The 17,344-nt window shown below is 33.6% G+C and overlaps 1 protein-coding gene across 1 annotated transcript; it reads left to right on the top strand.

Annotated features, from left to right (window-relative positions):
• Window positions 1–9,044: 9,044 nt before the first annotated feature.
• Window positions 9,045–11,185, top strand: LOC132605491 (acyltransferase Pun1-like). The gene is made up of 2 exons (XM_060318627.1): window positions 9,045–9,445; window positions 10,175–11,185. Exons 1-2 carry the CDS (start codon window positions 9,149–9,151, stop codon window positions 11,048–11,050), a joined length of 1,173 nt encoding a protein of 390 aa, XP_060174610.1. The 5' UTR covers window positions 9,045–9,148; the 3' UTR covers window positions 11,051–11,185.
• Window positions 11,186–17,344: the final 6,159 nt, after the last annotated feature.

Genomic DNA, 17,344 nt, shown 5'->3' with positions numbered 1-17,344 from the left:
ATTTTTGCCAGAATGGATGAAGTTCAATCATTTTTGCTTGACTTCACCCATAATTATTTTGCCTGACCTCAACCTTTTCTGCATGAATTTCATGTATATATGACTGAAGTTCAATTATTCTGCCTGAACTCAGCCATATAAAACTTTAGATACCACATATTTAAAATTATTCTAAAGTTAATAGACATGCAACAAATTAACTACAAATTAAATAACAATAAATCTAAATAAGATACCCCATGAAATTTTTACATAAAAAAAAGGTTATAGATGAGCTAGAACTAAAAGAGCAATTTGCACGATTGCCCTTATTCGGGGATGGTCTTTAATTTTTGCCCTTCGCCTAGGACCTCGAGATTCTGGGTTCGAACCCGGCACAATAAAAAAAATTACAAGGCAGAGTTTCATAGTAAAATTAGTCCTACTCGGATAAAAGTTAGGCCTTAAGACAATTTTTTGGGCAAATGTTAGATCTTAAGGCAGAAATTTCGTGAAAATCTTACCTTGCGATTTTTTTTTTTTAATTGAGTAAAAATTTAAACCCGAAACCTCAAGAGTATATTCGGTCACTTGTTTAAACGACGAGAAAAAACAAAGACGGCTATAATCAAAGACCAGCGCCTTTCAAGGACAATCCACGCAAAAAAGTGAACTAAAACATGGTGAAATGAGCCCAAGGTACATATTGAAATGGACTAATAGTAAACGTGCAGGACCCACTTTCTAGTTTCTTCCCGGCAACATTTACGCGGTATGTCCACTGTCCAGACATCCAAAGGAAATTATGTGAAAATTTCAAGATATCATCCTTTATACCTATTTAGAGAGAAAATATTCAATATATATTTGTATTTTATATACCTTTGTGAGTTTACAATTCACATTAAAATATATTACAGTATTCCATTAGTATGAATTGAATCAGGAGATGATCTAATTCTTATAGATAGACAAATTAATAGTTCAAACTACAATGTAATGCTAGTTTGAAGTCTATGATGGAAAAATATGTTCTAATTATAGCTTTTACTAGTTTCGCGAGGCCCAGGATTAACTCTTAACATTTTAACTTTCATTTTTAATGAAATTATTTAGTTTAATTCAGATACAAAATTAGGATTTGAAGTTTATGAGTTCTGAATTCTAATTATTTAAGTTATTCATACTAAATTAATAATCTATAGACAAATACAAAGTATGTGAACATAAGCTACCCGATTCGATCGAAAGTATCGCCGACACTCTAGTTCTGCCCTGCTTATAACTCATTGTGCCCTAAACTTAAACTCATTCCTAATAATTATTTTATTTTCAGCTGTATTAATAAAACTCATGTTTTCATCTTTTAGAATCATCTAACACAAGAAAAAAGTTTCCATTAACTTCAAATATATACTGCAATAAATATAACTTTAATTTAGAATTACATAAATTAACCTAGTGATCTGCAGGAATATTACAAAATAATAATTAAAATACATTAGTAAAGAAAAATATTTTAAAAATATATTTGAAAATATTTTAGGATAGTAAGCGTATATGAGCTCACTAAAGAAGCAAAATATTGAATGTTTTAAGGATGAACAATATAGTAATACCTAATAAATGCTTCAGTTGTAAAAGAAAATTTGGCTCCAAAGTTAACCTATTTTTACCCGAACATATAAGGACAAAAAATATATTCTCTCCGTCCCAAAATATAAAGGTAGTTTGACTAATTTCGAAGCTAAAAATAGTTGGATTAATTCAATAAATTAAGATATTCCAAAAATACTAAAAATACTATAAATTGCAATTCTCCTATCAATATAGTGAAAAGATTATTAATATTTGTTAAAATAGAAGTGAAACGTAACAAATATTTTGAAACAAAGGTGTAAAAAATAAGCAGCAAAAAAAAAAAAAAACACAAAAAGTCACTATTATATTGACCAATTACAAAGGCCCAAGTGGAAAAAAGAAGAATAATGATAAAAGTGAGAATATAGAGGGAAAAGTAATAGCAATGCCAATTATAAAAGTCCCAGTGGATTGTCTTAGAAAATAAATGAGGACAAAAATGAGAACAAAAAAAAAAAAGAACCAAAGCCACGTATAGAAGCTTTCGTACGATCAAAGTTCAATGTGAGGACTACAAAAATCTTTGATTTCCTCTTATATATAGTTATAATTTCCAATTGTAACATTCACCTTGGCTCCACTAAACCCCATTCATAATCTGAATGTTAAGAGAATAAATGTAAACTAATTCTTTTTACAAATCATTTTAAAAATACACAGCCTAAATCACTTAAAACTAACTATTATTAGCCTTTTCCCTTAGCTAGTACTGTACAACTCATCATCAAGTATTGATTCCACCACTATTTGTAAATTAAGCGAATTCTTTTGCAACCACACGAAGTACAAACAAATTAAGTAATTGTATTATTAACGCGAAATTTTATAGATAGTTGGTAAATTTTATAATACATATTAAATTAAAGATTTATAAAACAATACGAGATTGAATACAACGTACTTCTAATTAAAGATTTGGAATTGGACTAGCAAACTTCAAAAGCTCGAGATCTCTTTCAAATATAGTCATATCTTGTTCGTCAAACATGACTATTAGCCTGTTTGGCCAAACTTCTAAAAACAACTTATTTTTAAAAGTATTTTTCAAAAAAACACTTTTGGCTAAAATCAGTTTGTGTTTGGCCAATTAATTTAAAAAGTACTTTTGCGCAACAATTAGTGTTTGGCCAAGCTTTTAAAAAGTGCTTCTATGTGTATTTTTCTCAAAAGTACTTTTCAAAAAAGTGCTTTTGGGCAAAAACTATTTTTTTAGCTTCTGAAAAACTGCTTCTGCTACTCCCCAAAAACATTTATTTTTCTCAAAAGCTTGACCAAATATCTCACTTTTTTTAAAATAAGCACTTATTGAAAAAATAAGTACTTTTGGAGAAAAAAATAAGTTTGACCACGGCTATATGACTTCAACCCCACCTTCACTTTGATTATCCACTAAATAGAACCACTTATATAAGGGCCCAGCTGCAAACTTGCGACTGTTTTTTTGCGCGGATTGTCATTCATTTGGGGTGGTCTTTTACTTTTTGTCCTTCAAGTAAAAAGGGAATTCCTCAAAAAACTTTAACATTTTTTCAAATATTTTTTTCCAACTTAACTTCAAATACTATCTTTTTTTCTTCAAATATTACTTAATCTATATTCAAATTAAACGCCATTTAGACACATTACTACTATATAGAAAGGTGAGTGTGGGCACTTTTTGGTCATCCGTTAGTAGCACTTTTTCGTCGTCCGTTTGTGGGCCCAAAAAAAAAATTGTGAGCCCACATATTTTAAACAAGAAAATTTTACTTGTCATAGCTACTTCTAAGACCTATTTATGAATAGTAACTACCTTTTATTTTATTTATTGTTCATAACTAAAATATTTTCTTAAATTACATATCATAACTAGTGTCCTGTATTTCACAAGTTTCTCTTTTAAATTAATTTTCTCTCACCTCTCAAATCTATTTCTCCCTTACCCTTCTTTTTCTCTCTCTCCGTTCCCTCTCCTGCTCCCAGATCTGTGGGATCTACTTCCCTTGGACAAGCCATCTTGCTAAAAGATTGTACGTGCAGAAATAATGGTCACCAGTTTCTTAAGCCAACTGGACATGAATACTTTTATATATGAGAGCGTTCATAAGAAGAAGGAAATCTGAAGAGACAAATTCTTTAACTATACTCATAATGGCTAAACTGGCAAATTGCTTCAACCAAACCAGTTAGATTTGATAAGCTTCTTAAATTCAAACTTCTATTTTTCCCTGCAATTCTTGGCTTTAGTCAAAATTTGAGGTGTTAATTCAAAGTTTCTAGATCTATAATTGGATTTTAATGCCCACAGGTCTGGTGATTGTTTGATGTCAAAGAAATGTGTGTTTAAATGTTTCTTAAAGATCTTCTTCAATCTAAAAAAGTTGAAATTCGCTGGAACAATTCCAAATTCATCAGTATCCACAACCCCACAAGTTATCAAATTTCTGAAAATACTTGAAGTCTCATTTGAATAGCTTCTACTCTTGTTCAATTTCGGGTTTTTTGACGTTTTGGTTTGTTCCTTACTTTTGCGACACTGCCACTTCTTCTCCGCGGCGGCAGCGGTGGTTCACCAGTGGTTCAACGCATACTCCACCTCCGATGAGAGTTGTGGAGCTTCATGCTCACCAAGTGTTTGATAAAACGTTTCAGTATATTTCAGTGTACTGTTTCAGTATATTTCAGTATATTTCGTTGTATTTCAATGTATTTTTAATTTATAAAATAATTTATGATATATTTCATTGTATTCCATTGCATATACGCATACTACAATTTTATATTTCTTAAACAATCAACCATATTTCATTGTATTCCAGTGTATATTTTTCTGTATTTGGAAGTATTTTTAAAAGTTTGGAATTGAGTAATTTGGAGAGAGAAACGCGGGTTGTTATGGAACTTCAACAGTTATGTGTGATACATGGTTGATTTAATTTGACTTACCATTTAAAATGAAAGAAGAGAATCTGTTCCATAAATACAACCTATTTTGACTCTGCCAGATTTTGTATTTCAGTGTATTTCAAAAATGCGAACTCTGCTGGATTTTGTATTTCCGTGTATTTCCCTGTATTTCAAAAACGCGAAATACAACGGAATACAACAAAAACTAGCTACGATTTGTAAATATAGAAAAAGTAGCTATAAATTGTTAGAAGCTATTAAAAGGTAGCTGTTTATGTAAGTTTACCTTTAAACAACTACTAATATTTTTTTAAAAAAAATTGTGGCCCACATATTTTAAACAACTACTAATATTTTTTTTTTAAAAATTGTGGGCCCCATATTAAACACCAACCAGTAATAAAAAAAAAAAGAGAAGAAAAAAAGTGGAACCCACCACATCCAAACTCGCGGGAAAAAAAGTGGATCCCATATTAACAAAATCAAGCAATATTAAAAAAAAAGTGAATCCCATATTAAAAAAACAAACAATGTTAAAAAAAAGTGCTTAGAAAATCAAACAATTAAATCAATAATGATGGATTCATTGCCACATGCGTATCAACCCATTAGAGGGAGCAAATGAAATTATTGTACAGCAACATACTTAAAATACAAAAATGCTTAGAAAATCAAACAATTAAATCAATAATGATGGATTTATTGCCACATGCGTATCAACCCATTAGTGGGAGCAAATGAAATTATTGTACAACAACATACTTAAAATACTTATATATATATCCGTTTTCCAATTTTTGAAAAAAAAAATTGTGGGCCCATATAGCCTGATGGATTCATTGCCACATGCGTATCAACCCATTAGAGGGAGCAAATGAAATTATTGTACAACAACATACTTAAAATACAAAAGTGCTTAGAAAATCAAACAATTAAATCAATAATGACGGATTTATTGCCACATGCGTATCAACCCATTAGTGGGAGCAAATGAAATTATTGTACAGCAACATACTTAAAATACTTTAAAAAAAAAGTGTGGTCCCCATATTAAACACCAACCAATATTAAAAAATTCAAAAAAACACCAACCAATTAAGCATTTTAAAAAAAAGTGTGGTCCCCATATTAAACACCAACCAATATTAAAAAATTCAAAAAAACACCAACCAATTAAGCATTTTAAAAAAAAGTGTGGTCCCCATATTAAACACCAACCAATATTAAAAAAAAAAACACAAAGCAATATTTTTTTTTTTAAAAAGTAAATAAAGTGGAACCCACTATCTCCAAACTCACGGAAAAAAAAAGGTGGACTCCACATTAAGTAGTCAAACCATACAATTTTTTTTTTTATATTAGCCTGAGATCTAATCTAGATATTAAACTGTTGTATTTGCTATTCCGCCATGTCATTTATTTGTTATGTTTACTAAAATAAATATACTTAAAATATTTATATTTTAAAATAAGATAGAATTTAATTACTTTTTTATTTTTATTCTTACTCTAATAAATGTGAAAAGAAATTAATGTCGTAAAACAAAATCAAATGCAGATCAAATAATGAATAAGATAAATTAGTCAAATTATAATTCTAATCGACGTTTTCTTAAAAACCATGCAAAAGACAACATGACAAGTAAAATGAGCTAAACCGAGAATATTTACTAAAAATTAAAAAATAGTATTTCTTCGTTTAAATAAAAATCAATTTCTACTTTGTTTCGTTTTAAACATGTAAAATTAATTTAATAATTTGAATTAAAATTTTCCAAATCAAAATTTGATAAAAAATAATAAGTATTTTACACCTTTAAATTAATCAAAATTTTAAACAAGTCTTCTCTTTTAAAAAATATTAATAAATTTGCCGATTTTGTGTTCATAGCAAACATTAATATAATAAAATTTTAGATACGGAGCACAAACTATAATGTTATATTAATCGTGTTTTGAACACAATATATACTTTATATATATATATATATATATATATATATATATATATATATATATATATATATATATATATATATATATATATTATCACTATTCAAAAACAACTACATACACATAAATGCACTATAATCTAAAGTGTTGGGCCCGTGCGCAGCACGGGCATAGGCCGTCTAGTAAAATGAAAAGAGGGAGTATTTAACTTACCTGAGTTATGGCTAAATTTCCTTTCTGGTGGCCATGAGGTTGATCTACTGGAAAAACTACATGTTCAGCATGAGTGTAAGGTTGTTTAAGAATTTGAGACATGGGGCAATGTACACGAACGTGTGATAACTCAACTTCCATATCATTACAATCAACAGAGCAACCATCCTTATTCAACCTTCCAGCATAAGGATAATAAAATGAAAGTGTTTTAGAAAGGGATTTTTCAAGAAGTTCATATGACTTGTGAACATTAGTGCCAGTTTTTGGGTAGAAAAATGCCACAGAAATAGACATATGAATAGCTTGATCAATGAAGGAAAGTTTGTGAGATCTTAGAGAAGGAGGAGTGAGAATAGAGGGTTTGATTATTTTCGTGGAAATCAATGATACAAGTGGTGCATCCATTATATATGCTTTGTGGATCTTCTATGAGAATAGGTTACATGTATTACATATATATATATATGGATTTTTGAAGGATTAATTACTGCTAACAGTTCAACAGTGGATCTTTGACACTGTAGTTCTTGCAGATAAGATCGGGTCGGTTCATGGGGTGTATGTGTTGAGATTATAACATATATATATACACACACTGTAATTAAGTTAATAAACGTATGTTTTCATAAACGTATGTTTTCTCTAACGGCTTAATCAAACAAAAAAATGGATGCATTTCTCTCGAAGTTAGAAGATACCCACGAATCATAATCTTTTCTTTTCTTTCTGTTATGTTACCCGAGTAATCACTAGACTCAAGCTACCACGTTTTTGGGTTCTTGGTGAAGATACCTAATAAAAAAAAGAGAAGAAATATCCTCTCTTTTTTTCTTCTAAATCCTTCGATCATATATATTAAGGCCAACGAATTATAATTAATTTCATCCAACATGTAGTTAATCCAGAATATACAACTAATACTGCATTATTGTATTTTCAAGTTAATTTGGATCTTGACATTAGATATGGTTTAGTACTTAGGTTCATCAGTAGCAGTATTTATCTTGTGTTTATCTTCAGCAGTCACTGTTTAGTTAGAATACTTAATTAGGAGTCTTCTTATTTTCCCTGTAACTCTATTTAATACGCTTCCTACGTTTAATAACAGATACAATTTTCCAGCACTTCTTCAAGTGTTCATAGTTTTGTCCTAACTTCAAAGGGCCACAGTTGATAGTTGCTACCATAAATTTTGAAATAGGAGACAAAATGTAAACGGTAGCTCAAAAGTGGGCATGATCTTTGCTTCATAGTAAATCTAAGTAGGCATTTGGCCATAGAAACTAAATTGGAATAGTATTTTCAAAGCATGGCCCCATTTGTAATAGATGTGTTCAATGAATTATTGGTAATGGTCACATCATCAACTTTTGTAACACTCAATGAATCCTTAATATTATTGCAAATCTCAAATCTTGTATACAAGGATCAGTTCTCATGATCAGAAATGAATTAAACATCAAGATCAACTGCACGTCTAATGGCTAATGGCTCGTGGAATATTCACAACCATTTCTTTTGAATCCCAGTCACTGTGCACGTCAGAGGTGTCAAAAGAAATAGACATGTCACAACCCATAGGTTCGAACACGCAACTTTAGGGAAATTTGCAACCTCTTAACCGCTGCGTCAAATCCTTAGCTTGCGTTTTGGGGTGTCAACACTGGAATACATACCTATAAAATCAAAACTTCACCTATCTATACAATGTAATTTCCAAGAGAAGGGTGTCGCTTGACACCCACGAGAAAGGGTACAGATAAGACGTGGAAGAAAGATGCATGCTCTATATTCTAATGTCAAGATCCAAATTAACTTGAAAATACAATAATGCAGTATTAGTTGTATATTCTGGATTAACTACAAGTTGGATGAAATTAATTATAATTCGTTGGCCTTAATATATATGATATATGATCGAAGGATTTAGAAGAAAAAAAGAGAGGATATTTCTTCTCTTCTTTTTATTAGGTATCTTCACCAAGAACCCAAAAACGTGGTAGCTTGAGTCTAGTGATTACTCGGGTAACATAACAGAAAGAAAGAAAAGAAAAGATTATGATTCGTGGGTATCTTCTAACTTCGAGAGAAATGCATCCATTTTTTTGTTTGATTAAGCCGTTAGAGAAAACATACGTTTATGAAAACATACGTTTATTAACTTAATTACAGTGTGTGTATATATATATGTTATAATCTCAACACATACACCCCATGAACCGACCCGATCTTATCTGCAAGAACTACAGTGTCAAAGATCCACTGTTGAACTGTTAGCAGTAATTAATCCTTCAAAAATCCATATATATATATATGTAATACATGTAACCTAATCTCATAGAAGATCCACAAAGCATATATAATGGATGCACCACTTGTATCATTGATTTCCACGAAAATAATCAAACCCTCTATTCTCACTCCTCCTTCTCTAAGATCTCACAAACTTTCCTTCATTGATCAAGCTATTCATATGTCTATTTCTGTGGCATTTTTCTACCCAAAAACTGGCACTAATGTTCACAAGTCATATGAACTTCTTGAAAAATCCCTTTCTAAAACACTTTCATTTTATTATCCTTATGCTGGAAGGTTGAATAAGGATGGTTGCTCTGTTGATTGTAATGATATGGGAGTTGAGTTATCACACGTTCGTGTACATTGCCCCATGTCTCAAATTCTTAAACAACCTTACACTCATGCTAAACATGTAGTTTTTCCAGTAGATCAACCTCATGGCCACCAGAAAGGAAATTTAGCCATAACTCAGGTAAGTTAAATACTCCCTCTTTTCATTTTATGTGTCTAAGTGGCGTTTAATTTGAATATAGATTAAGTAATATTTGAAGAAAAAAAGGTAGTATTTGAAGTTAAGTTGGAAAAAAATATTTGAAAAAATGTTAAAGTTTTTGAGGAATTCCCTTTTTACTTGAAAAAAATTCCTTTTCAATTTTGGAGTGAAAATTGACACAACCTATAACATGTTTTTGAAAAAGAAACTTGAAAAAAAAAAAGTATGTCCAATTTACATGTCCTTAATTTGGCTAGACACGAAGTTCAAAAAAATAAGGGAGACTTTTTTTAATCTCGTCGTCTTAATCTAAATATGTGTATATAATGTACCAACATGTCATTTAAGTTTTGTGGTCTTAAAGATGCCACGTGGGATATCAAAAATAAAAATAAAAATTACTCCCTCCATTTCATTTTACGTGTCTTAGTTTGGTTGAGCAAAAAATATAAGAAAATACGAAAAACATTTAAATCTTATGGTCTTAAATTAAAAATGTGTATATAATGTAACAAAGCGTTCTTAAATCTTGTGGTATTAAACATGTCATATTGATGTTGGAATTAATGAATTACTAAACACCAAAGATGAAGTTCTTTTTAAACAAACCAAAAAGACAAGACACATAAATTAAAATAGAAGAAATTAATCATCTGATATTCAAAATTTATTGATGCGACTAATCTAGACTCGCAATATTTTGATCAGGTAAGCCATTTTGATTGTGGAGGAATAGCAATTGGTGGATGTATATCACACAAGATTGGAGATGGTTGCACCGCCAGCAATTTCTTCAACAACTGGGGAGTATTGACCCGTGATATAAGTGCAACACCATCTCCTCATTTTGTCGGAAAATCCATCTACCCTCAATCTAATAATCCTTATGTTATATCAACTATCGAGTTCGAAGAACCAACATATCTAGGAAAAAGGTTCATATTCCCAATTGATAAATTGAATTCACTCAAAGCTAAAATTGCTAATGAATCAGGAGTTCAAAATCCGAGCAGAACTGAAATTGTGAGTGCACTTCTTTACAAATGTGCTCATGTAGCTGTTGCTGGAAGAAGATCGACAAATTTTGATTCATTTAAACCATCTTCCTTGTTTCAAGTTGCAAATATGCGTCAAAGGCTCAACCCACCTTTGTCACAAGATGCATGTGGAAATATTATTTCAGGTTATTTTGTGAAAATAAATAATGAACGTGACATAAATTATCCGAAATTGGTAAGCGAATTGAGGAAGGAAAAAATGAAAATTAACACTACAAAAAATGTCATTATCTCAGAAGTAACTGATTCCCTTGAAAAAGGAAATACACCATTTCATAGCAATATAATTGATAACTTTTTTTGTACCAGTTTGATGTCATACCCATTTTATAAAATAGACTTTGGCTGGGGGAGGCCAGCTAGAGTGAGTTTTGCGACAGGGCCTTTCAATAGGTGGTTTTATTTGTTGGATAATCAAAGTGGAGGTGGAGTTGAAGTCATAGTCTATTTGGACGAACAAGCTATGGCTATATTTGAAAGAGATCCCGAGCTTCTCGAGTTTGCTAGTCCAATTTCAAATATCTAATTAAAAGTAGGCGGAATTTAATCTCATATTGTCTTATAAATAATTAAAATGTGTTCCAGTCCAGCTTATTGTGACTTGTGCTAGACTAGTATGTTGCGTTTTCAGTCGTTGCTTTATGTTGTTTAACGTACAATATCTGAGTAATACATATTAATTATGTTTCATTTAAATCTAGTATTTATTTATTCTAATAATTGTCGTTATCGGATAAATAACAAATTTGAAAACAAATGGCTTTAATTGTGAAGATTGAGGATGATATGAGTATACATGGAACCAATATAATATAAAATACTATTTACCACCAAAAGTTTGTGTCGGAATACTAAGCATTCTTTATCCTTAACAAGAGGTCCCGGTTTTGAGCTCAGATATGGAGTCAACTTTGGTAGAGAGCGCTTTACTTTCAAAGTTGGACTTTCCGGCGTGAAATCAAACTAGTCGGCCCCAAAATAGGTATTTCATACCGGGTAGGAAACAAATTTTATAAAATTAATATCGTAGTTGAACTAACTGAAATCATTAGGTACTGCCGAACCGTACCTAACATTCAAGAAAACGTATGTGTACTTAGAAGCTCAAGAGTCCTATGGTACAATATTTACTGGATGCACCTTTACAAATGAAATCGAGATTTCAAATCCTACATCTATCTTATTTTTCTAGAATAGATCCCCAATGTCTTATGTCCCCCCTTTCGTTTTAATTAAGTACATTTTCTTTCTTTCTTCGATTTATTCTTTCAAAATCCCAAATCTGACAAATTGAGATCCCTATTTTCTTTTATTGACATTAATTTTCTATAACAAAATCGAATGTCTATAATATTAATTAGCAGTTGTGAAGGATGCAACATATAGTCAGTAGGTTCAACTGATCTCAATATTTTTCAATATGGATCTAGTATAATTAAATATATAATTTCAAAAGTGTAATGAATTCATGCTAAGAATATAAATGTTGAACCCATCGAATGAAAATTATGAGTTCACTTCTTTGTAATAGTGCACTTATCCTATTAAAATTCTGAATATACGCCTCTGCTATTATACATGTTTCTATACAATATAGATGCATTCTTTGTATAAGTGAATAAACACTGTACAATAATGTACAAGGACGTATAAAACATTGTTGCAAAAATAACATTGTCTTTGTAGTGGTAAACACATGACTACGTCGGTGCAAAGTATTGTGATCTTTCCTGTATAATTTTTAGAATCGTTCTTTATATTAACCAGCTAAGTATACAGAACCACTGGCCAGCTAATCCATACTCATGACATTTTGATCAGGTAAGTGTAGGAATATAGATTGGTGGATGTTTTGACTACTCTTTTTTTTTTTTTTTTTTTTTTTTTTTGGAGTTGAAGCCATAGTAATGCTGACGAACAGGATATGGCTATATTTGATAGAGATCCCGAACTTCTGGAGTTTGCTACTCCAATTTCAGATCTTTAATTAAAAGTATGTGGTATTTAATCTCAAATTATTGTGACTAGTACTAAATTAGTATGTTGTGTTTTAAAGCAATCTTTAAGCCCTGCATAATAGCAATTAATTAAGGAACATGCATGCTGTTTTGTTATACCAAAAAAAGATAATATTTCAACATACAAAATTCTATTCCTTTATGAGTATAATTGAATATTAATACATATAGATCTTTCTAGAATTAATTTGCTTGCTGTTCAATATTAAACATGGATCTTTAATTTTGCGGGGCAGATTTAATGTGAATGTTGGGTATAGGTTCGGCCGCAGTACCTAATGAGTTTAATTAATTCGAATACTATTTTTATAGTAATTTTTTTTTTTTTTTTGGGATATAACACTTTCTTCAATTATTGATAAACTCTAATTTTAGTCCTTGTGATATCTAACTAACCATATTAACCTTCAACTACTTGAAATGTGCACATTTAATCCCTCTATGTAGGAAATATGTTATATTTAGACATATTCCTAGAATTATATGACTTTCAAATGTGGAGTTACAGTACAAACTTAATATAATACAAAGGTAGTTAGATGGTGAAATGGTTATACTTTAGGAAATTTGTGATTATTCACAATCAAAGGGATTAAAAGTGCATGTTTCAAGTAATTGAAGGTTAAATGTGCTTAATTAGATTTCCCAGGGACTAAAATCAGAAGTCACCAACATTGAGGGACCAAAAGTGCTATTAACCCTATTTTTTTCCCCACCCGGTGCTCGGTACCTGTTTTGATGCCCCAACTAATTTGAATTCACGCCAGAAAATCTCACTTTGTGGATAAAGCACTCCCTACCAAAAACGACTTTATAGAATATGTGCACTTCATTGCATGCACACTTTGTTAGGTGTGGAATTGGCCAAACAAGTCAATTCTTTTGTTCACATAGTCGTGATGTAAGCGCTTACCTCATAATAGTCGTGATGTAAGCGCTTACCTCATCATAGGAAATTCATTCCTATAAATAGGTAGCTTATGGTTCATTTGTAAGATATCATCAAGATCATTTGCTAAACACATCCCAAAGAGAGAAAAAAAATCTAAGAGAAATACTCTTAGTGAAAGGCCTAAGTAAGAGAAGGTCTTTGAGAGAATTTTCTGTGGTAAAATTCTTGAGTGTAATTGGGATTGGGGTTGTGAGGTTGAGTGTTGTAAACACTTGTAATATTTCTTCTTTAATAAGATCTGCAGCAGCAACGTGGACGTAGCTCTCACATTGAGGGTGAACCACTATAAATCTCTGTGTGTTATTTATTTATTCTTCGCTTACATCACGGCGTAAGTAGGTTCTGTCTAAGGAGGTTGGTATTTAAGTGGTCCAGCTGTGACCCTCCAATCTTTCCTGGGAACCTGCTACAAAGGTCGGATTTGGGATTCAAATCCTAACAACTGGTATCAGAGCAACAGGTTGTGTTGTGATTTAGAAACGATGGGAGGCGAAGATGGTACGACGCACGGCATCGATAAATTCGATGGTACAGATTTTGCGTTCTGGAGAATGCAAATTGAAGATTATTTATATGGCAGAAAGCTTCATGAACCTCTGAGTCCGAAACCAGAGGAGATGAAGCAAGCAGATTGGAATCTCCTCGACAGACAAGTTCTGGGAGTCATTCGGCTGACGCTGTCGAAGAACGTTGCTCACAACGTGGCAAAGGAGAAGACCACCGCAGATATGATGAAGGTATTGTCTGACATGTATGAGAAACCTTCGGCAAATAATAAGGTATTTCTCATGAAGAAACTATTTCATCTAACGATGATGGAAAATGCTCATGTTGCTGCACACGTAAATGAATTCAATACCATTGTAAATCAATTGTCATCGGTAAAAATTGATTTCGATGATGAAGTGCAAGCTCTAATTTTGTTGGCATCCCTACCAAATAGCTGGGAGCCAATGAGAGCAGCGGTTAGTAATTCTGTCGGTAGTGACAAACTAAAGTTCAACGATGTTAGGGATCGTATCCTTGCTGAGGAAGTGCGCAGGACAGATTCTGGAGAGGCATCGACGAGTTCTGCTTTTAATGTTGAAAACAGAAGCAGAAATTATAACAGAAACTACAACCGAAATAGGGGCAGATCGAAGTCAAGGAATGGCAGGGGTCAATCCAGACCAGGACGAACACATGAGTGTTGGAACTGTGGAAAAACAGGTCACTTCAAGAAGAACTGCAGGGCGCCAAAGAAGGAGGACAACAAGGGGGCTGGAATCAATGCTGCTACGGAAGACATTGGCGATGCGTTGTTGCTATCGGTTGACAGCCCGATAGACTCTTGGGTGCTTGACTCAGGAGCGTCCTTTCATACCACCCCACATCATGATATAATGACAAACTACGTGGTTGGGAATCTCGGAAAAGTTTATTTAGCCGATGGAAAGCCGCTAGACGTTGTTGGCACGGGAGACATTAATTTGAAGATGTCAAATGGATCCTCGTGGAAGATTACAAAAGTTAGACATGTTCCAAAGCTGATGCGAAACCTGATTTCAGTAGGTCAGCTTGATGATGAGGGATATGATCTCAACTTTGGTAATGGGTCTTGGAAGGTGGCGAAAGGTGCTATGGTAGTTGGCCGAGGAAAGAAGATTGGCACTCTCTACATGACGGATAGTTGTCGTGATATTGTTGCTGTGGTTGACAACACAAAGAAGACAGATTTGTGGCAATATCAGCCAGAAGGGGATGAAGCTGTTGGTGACAAATGGCTTAATTCCGGAGCTGAAGACGGTGGACCTTCATACGTGTGAGAGCTGCATTCTCGGAAAACAAAAGCGAGTAAGCTTCTCAAATGCAGGCAGGGAGTTGAAGGTCGAGAAGCTGGAATTGGTGCACACAGACTTGTGGGGACCTACCACTGTACCCTCCCTTGGAGGATCACACTACTACGTGACCTTCATTGATGATTCAACCAGGAAGGTATGGGTTTATTTTATGAAAAATAAATCCGATGTGTTTAGTGTATTCAAAAGATGGAAAGCCATGGTCGAGAATGAAACAAACCTCAAGTTGAAGTGTTTGAGGTCCGACAATGGCGGAGAATACACTGATGGTGATTTCAAACGGTATTGTGCCGATAATGGGATCAAGATGATGAAGACTATTCCTGGAACGCCGCAACAGAATGGAGTAGCCGAAAGAATGAACCGAACGTTGAACGAGCGTGCTCGGAGTATGAGAATACACTCTGGACTGCCCAAGACATTCTGGGCAGATGCAGTCAATACCGCGGCCTTCTTAATTAACCGAGGACCGTCAGTTCCCTTGGATTTCAGAATTCCAGAAGAAGTCTGGAGTGGCAAGAAGGTAAATCTTTCATTTCTGAAAGTGTTCGGTTGCTTATCATATGTTCATAATGATGATACGGCTAGAAGCAAGCTTTATCCAAAATCAAAGAAGTGTTACTTTATTGGCTATGGTGACACCGAGCTTGGGTACCGATTTTGGGATGAACAAAATCGGAAGATCATCCGAAGCAGGAATGTTGTCTTTAACGAAGAGGTACTGTACAAAGACAAGCTGCAAAAGAATTCAGAATGTCAGGACAAGGAATCGAAAATAGTCGATTTGAAGGACTTTCCGGCACCTGAGCCGCAGCCAGGTACAACCGAGGCAGAGGAACAAACAATCCGAGAAGGTGCTGATGAAAGTGTTGATTCTGAAACAAATGAACAGACGCCAATCACAGAGCTGCGTAGATCATCCAGGATCAGGAAGCCGCTTCACAGGTACTCTCCATCCCTCAACTACATTCTACTCACTGATAGAGGGGAGCCGGAATGTTATGAAGAAGCAATGCAAGTCGATGAATCGACTAAGTGGGAGCTGGCAATGAAGGATGAAATGGATTCACTATCGGCAAATCATACATGGGAATTATCCGAGTTGCCAAAGGATAAAAAGGCATTGCAAAACAAATGGGTTTATCGGATAAAGGAAGAACCCAATGGAAGCAAGCGTTATAAAGCAAGGCTGGTTGCAAAGGGATTTCAACAGAAAGAAGGCATTGACTATACGGAGATCTTCTCTCCCGTAGTCAAGATGGTGACTATCAGAACTGTTCTTGGGCTGGTAGCAAAGGAAAATCTACATCTGCAACAGATGGACGTGAAAACTGCATTTCTTCACGGTGATCTAGACGAGGAAATCTACATGCGACAGCCGGAGGGATTCAAAATCAAAGGAAAGGAGAATCTGGTGTGCAAACTTCAAAAGAGTCTGTACGGACTAAAACAGGCTCCAAGACAGTGGTATTTAAAGTTTGACAGCTTTATGAAGAAAGCTGATTTTTCAAGGTGCGAGGCAGATCACTGCTGTTACTTCAAAATATTTGAAGACTCGTACATGATACTGCTACTCTATGTCGACGACATGCTAATCGTAGGAGCAAACCTACAGGAGATTGATCGGTTGAAAAAAGGGTTATCGGAAGAGTTTGCAATGAAGGCTTTGGGAGCTACAAAGCAAATCCTTGGGATGAGAATCGACCGAAGCAAGGAGGGCATCAAACTCTCACAAGAAGAATATGTGAGGAAAGTTATCAAAAGGTTTAACATGCATGATGCCAAGCCAGTCAGCACTCCCTTGGCTGGACACTTTCGGTTGTCAAAGGATCAGTCGCCGACAACCGAGGATGAGAAGAAGCAGATGGACAAGATACCTTATGCATCTGCAATCGGTAGTCTTATGTATGCAATGATATGTACAAGGCCAGACATTGCACATGCAGTGGGAGTTGTCAGCCGATTTATGAGCAATCCGGGAAAGCAACACTGAGAGGCTGTGAAGTGGATAT

The sequence above is a fragment of the Lycium barbarum genome, chromosome 8 (assembly GCF_019175385.1).
Source record: "Lycium barbarum isolate Lr01 chromosome 8, ASM1917538v2, whole genome shotgun sequence".
NCBI classification, from domain to species: domain Eukaryota; kingdom Viridiplantae; phylum Streptophyta; class Magnoliopsida; order Solanales; family Solanaceae; genus Lycium; species Lycium barbarum.
Note: the sequence above shows the minus strand (reverse complement) of the source record. Positions and strands in the feature narration are given on the sequence as shown.